We start from the raw sequence: 5,593 nt of genomic DNA on the forward strand, positions 1-5,593 counted from the left end.
GACGAGAAGGATCAGAAGGATCAGGATTGCAGTCTCTGCTCTATTTCATCCCAAAGGTGTTCGGGTTGAGGTCAGGACTCTGTGCGGTCCAGTCAATTTCTTCCACAACAAACTCACTCATCCATGTCTTTATGGACCTTGCTTTGTGCAGTCATGTTGGAACAAGAACGGGCCATCCCCAAACTGTTCCCACAAAGTTGGGAGCACATTGTCCAAAATGTTTTGGTATGTTGAGGCATTAAGAGTTCCTTTCACTGGAACTAAGGGGCCAAGCCCAACTCCTGAAGAACAACCCCACATCATAATCCCCCCTCCACCAAACTTTACACTTGGCACAATGCAGTCAGACAAGTACTGTTCTCCTGGCAACCGCCAAACTCAGACTCGTCCATCAGATTGCCAGACACAGAAGCGTGATTCGTGACTCCAGAGAGCACGTCTCCACTGCTCTAGAGTCCAGTACTCCGTGCTTTACACCACTGCATCTGACACTTTGCATTGCACTTGGTGATGTAAGGCTTGGATGCAGCTGCTCAACCATGGAACCCCATTCCATGAAGTTATATGCACTGTTCTTGAGCTAATCTGAAGGCCACATGAAATTTGGAGGTCTGTAGCTATTGACTCTGCAGAAAGTTGGTGACCTCTGTGCACTATGCGTCTCAGCATCCGCTGACCCTGCTCTGTGATTTTACATGGCTTAGCACTTCGTGGCTGAGTTGCTGTCATTCCCAATCGCTTCCACTTTGTTATAATACCACTAACAGTTGATTGTGGAATATTTAGTAGTGAGGAAATTTCACGACTGGACTTATTGCACAGGTGGCATCCTATCATGGTACCACGCTGGAATTTACTGAGCTCCTGAGAGCAACCCATTCTTTCACAAATGTTTGTAGAAGCGGTCTGCATGCCTAGGTGCTTGATTATATACACCTGTAACCATGGAAGTGGTTGGAACACCTGAATTCAATGATTTGGATGTGAATACTTTTGGCAATATAGTGTACATACAGCTCTTTTTTTTTAGCTTTAGGTCATATCTGAGATGATAATTCGCCATTCTAACATTGTATATAAGTCAAAAAAACAAGGAAAAGCATGACATGGGCTCTTTAAGGTCTCATGGGGTGTGGCCAGAAACTTGTGCAACAGACTTGAAACAGCTGAGTAAAAATGAAAGTTCTTTCCATCTTAGTATTAACCAACAAAATAGCTGCCAGATATGTTACATCACCCCAAATTCCTATCAAAACTCAGATACTGACCTGGGTGCAGACTATAGCAGTGATACTGGTGTCTTCCAGCATGTTGGCTAGCTCCCTGGTGAAGAGCACATTACAAAGCTTGCTGTTGCAGTAGGCTTGAAAGTTGTGCCAGGTAGACTGATTCAATACCAAATCTTTCTTGGAAGTCAGTAGAGGGAAATCGATGTTTCCAAAGCAATGCAGAAGTGCAGCGACGGTGACCACACGGCTGGGACCACACTGCTGCAGTCGCTCCCGGAGAAGGGTGGTTAGTAGGAAATGACCAAGATGGTTCACCCCAAATGCCATATCAAAGCCATCTTCAGTACATCCTGGACCCATCACACCTGCATATTAGACAGTTGCTTCAGTCCTTCAGTACAGTACATTTTTTGTTTTGTCATGTAAAATGGAATGTTCCATCATATTTACTATCCTCACCTGCATTGTTGATGAGGATGTCCAGTCTGGGTTCGGTCTTCAGGAAGGTTTCGGCAAAACTGCGCACAGATTTTAGACTCGCAAGGTCCAAATGCATGAACACCACCTGATTGTTCCCACTCTCCTGAAAAACAATAAAGAAAGGTATTTTGGACTGTAATACACATATTTAGTAGAACTGAACAATAGTGATGAACAAAAAAATAAATACACTTCAAAATATACTCAGCTGGCAGTTTTTTCCCCAGGTACACCTAGTTATTAGTTGTACCTAGTTAGGTACAAGTACTGCAGTGCGATCCAACCATTCTGCAATGAATAGTTCATGAAGGGGATAATGTTCAGTTTTTATTGCAACCGTTTTAGACAGGTGTTTCAACTATATGATCATTTTAGAGGATGTAGTTTGTGCTGCTGTTAAACTGTATTGTGTTACACAGATAGGTCTTTCTATTATTTTGCCCACCCAATATACCTTATATCAATGAAGCTAGGCTAAATAAGAAAGAAAACTGTACCACAAAAAAGTGGAGTTTTCATCATTGATCTGTCAGATATTCACACTGTCAGGTCTTAACATCTGCACAGATGATTTAAGAATCCTACATCACACTTTTGAGACATTTTTGTGTCACTTAATACTTGAAGAATTAAATCAGTAACATTCTTACTGTAGACTGGAGCTATCATAGATTGCCTGAAGTCTGTGATTTTTAATATAAGCCAAGTGACGCTGGGGAGAGCTGAATCCAAATACGGTATTTGGCAAAGGATAAATACTAGGTTTTTATGAACATTTATTTCTAACAAATTTTTTAACAATTTGGTTTTGGGAAGAAAAATTGTGTCAAATAGCTGGTGTTCCTCATAACTGTGAGAACGGTGAGTATTTCATGCTACACCTGCTTGTGCTGACGTGACAGGAAGACAGTAGTAGAGGGTAGAGAGAGCACAGACTAAGCAGTGCAGCCTGATTAAAATATAAGCATTGGGCAAAATGCAGTACATTGCTATGCCAATATGGTGGAGTCACCGGTGGATGTCAGGCAAGATGACATGGATGTGGAACTGCCTAAAGATTATGACGATTCAAGAAAATCTTAATTTTGTTAGAAAAAAAAGTCTCCCGAGCAAGAGTTTGGGAGACATGTATAAACCAAGTTGCTTCTGCATCGAAATACTAAAAAATACGTACACCTCATTTTTTTTAGCTTTAGGTCACGTCTAAGATGATAATTCACCGTTCTAACATTGTAGATAAGTCAAAACACAAGGAAAAACATGCCATGGGCTCTTTAAATGAATTTGAAAGCACAAGGATTTTCTGGTTTGATGGAACAAAAATTTTATTCTCTATGTAAAACTCCAAGCACAAAGTCTGGTGAACAACAGGCGTCTGGTTGATCTGTCAGGAAGAATGATATGAAAACATTTCATTCTGTCATTATGGGTTTGAGTGTCAAAAATGACAATTTGATCAGTTAAAATGGCGTATACATCACAATAAACTGTGCGAAAAGTGAAGGGGTCTGAACACTTTCTGAAGTCATGCAATCTCCACAAGGGATGAAATGCCTTAAGGCAGCAGCCACATGAATGTTTATGTGGCAAGTGGCATAATTTTGTAAATTCTATGGTTGGCAGTTTGCACTTACTCTGCGGATATCAAAAGCAGCAGCCTCAGCTTTCTCCTTGTTGCGGCAGGCTAGGATCACCCTGGCTCCTCTCTTTGCCAGGTCCAGAGCAGTGGCCTTGCCAATGCCAGTGTTGCTTCCTGCGCAGGAAAACAATTCCCATACACCAAACACAATAAATTACTGAAAGGATTTGCACTATACTGAACTTACTGATACCTGTCATTAAAATTTCTGTCAATTTTCCTGTTTTAGATTTTGGAAAATATTTTTGATGCTGTACATTTTAATTAATTGCATATTTGTACTTAAAAACTTTGACAACAGTTCAAGATGAGTTTTAAACCAGTTATGAAAAACAAAAAATAGTAGTACATGTTTCTCATAAATTAGGGCAGTATATTAAAAAATTACTGAAAATAAATGTAGGCAGGTTTAATGGGTGCAATATAACAAACTAAAAACATCCAGGCTAGTGTTCAAATTGACAGGGGGAGAGGGATCTAACAAAAGAATGTTGACTGATGATTCCCTGTGATTTGTTGATGTAATAATCACAACTTAATGACCTATGGCTATGTATGGATTATAAAAGCTCAGACAAAATAAAAAAGACAATCCAAATTTTAAAATACTACAACCAAAATACAAAAAAACTAAGCAAGACAAGTTTATTAATATGGCACATTTTCATACACAGAAGGCAATTAAAAGTGCTTAACACAATGCACACAGATAGATGAAATATTAAAACGCATATATAGATAAAACATTAAATGTCAATTAAAAGCAATAATTACATGACAGTACAAGTAGCAATATGCATGAGCAAATACCAACTAAATTTGTTATAGCTGTGGCAGACTGTGGAGTCTCACTGTTGACAATATACAGTACTTGTACCCCTTTACTTCAGTTTTCCCAAGACAAACCTCTGAGTAATTTACACCAGAGGTGTACTTTGTTCCATAAAATATAACATCAAGTGTCAATACAGTCAGCTAAACAGCACAGTGAAAAAACAAAGACAGAAACAGATATAGTGCAAAAATTGGTGTAATTAAGAAACACTCATTTAAAGCAGTGGAAAAAAGAACAGTCTTAGGTTTAGTTTTAAAAGTGGCTATAGTTGGGGCAGATCTAAATTCTAATGGGAGCTGGTTCCAGTTGTGGGCACCATAATGGCTAAAAGTACTTTCACCTTGTTTAGTTTGAACTCTGGGCACCACTAGCCAACCAATCCCTGTATATCTGAGACACCTACCACGCTTCTACTCAGCAAACATACTGTATCTCTGATAAATTTTGGGGCCAGGCAATAGGTAGGGCCTTGAATTGAATTCTGTATTTAACTGGAAGCCAGTGCAAAGATCTAAAGACTGGAGTAATGTGTTCTCTCTTCTTGGTGTTTATCAGTATTCTAGCAGCAGAATTTTGAACGTGTTGCAGTTGTCTGATGGTCTTATTGGAGGCCAATCAGTAGTGCATTACAGTAGTCTACCCTACAGAAAGCAAAAGCATGAATGAGCTTCTCTAAGTCCTGCCTAAACAGAAAGTTTATAATTTTAGCTATGTTTTTAAGATGCCAGAATGATTTGTTATAGATTTGATATAAATATCTTCTTCTTCACCTTTCGGCTGTTCCCGTTAGGGGTCACCACAGCGAATCATCTGTTTCCACCTAACTCTATCCTCGGCATCCTCTACTCTCACCCCGATTAACTTCATGTCCTCTTTTAGCACATCCATATATCTCCTCTTTGGCCTTCCTCTTGACCTCTTGCCTGGCAGCTCCATCTCAAACATCCTTCTACCAATATAACCACTATCCCTCCTCTGCACGTCCAAACCATCTCAATCTGGCCTCTCTGACCTTCTCCCCAAAACAGCCGACCTGAGCTTGACCCCAAATACTTAAACCTTGCACGTTCTTGACCTCAGCCCCCTGTAACTTCACTGTTCCACTTGCCTCCCTCTCATTCATACACATGTATTCTGTCTTACCATGACTGACTTTCATTCCTCTTCTTTCCAGAGCAGACCTCCACCTTTCCAGGTGTTCCTCCACCTGCTCTCTGCTCTCACTACAGATCACAATGTTATCCGCAAACATCATTGTCCACGGAGATTCCTGTCTGACCTCATCTGTCAACCTGTCCATCACCATAGCAAACAAGAAGGGACTCAAAGCCGATCCTTGATGTAGCCCCACCTCCACCTTGAACTCCTCTGTCTGACCTACAGCACATCTCACTACTGTCATACTCCTCT

At 40.3% G+C, this 5,593-nt stretch overlaps 1 protein-coding gene across 1 annotated transcript in view; it reads right to left on the reverse strand.

Moving 5' to 3' along the window:
- The window catches only part of LOC109951781 (dehydrogenase/reductase SDR family member 13-like), a 22,942-nt gene that overhangs the window by 8,010 nt on the left and 9,339 nt on the right, over positions 1 to 5,593 (reverse strand). The window contains 4 exon segments of the mRNA XM_020586463.1: positions 1,269 to 1,286; positions 1,289 to 1,594; positions 1,689 to 1,812; positions 3,344 to 3,462. Of these exon segments, the coding sequence (XP_020442119.1) occupies positions 1,269 to 1,286; positions 1,289 to 1,594; positions 1,689 to 1,812; positions 3,344 to 3,462 (567 nt within the window).

Source organism: Monopterus albus, unplaced genomic scaffold (assembly GCF_001952655.1).
Source record: "Monopterus albus unplaced genomic scaffold, M_albus_1.0 scaffold407.1, whole genome shotgun sequence".
Classification (NCBI taxonomy): domain Eukaryota; kingdom Metazoa; phylum Chordata; class Actinopteri; order Synbranchiformes; family Synbranchidae; genus Monopterus; species Monopterus albus.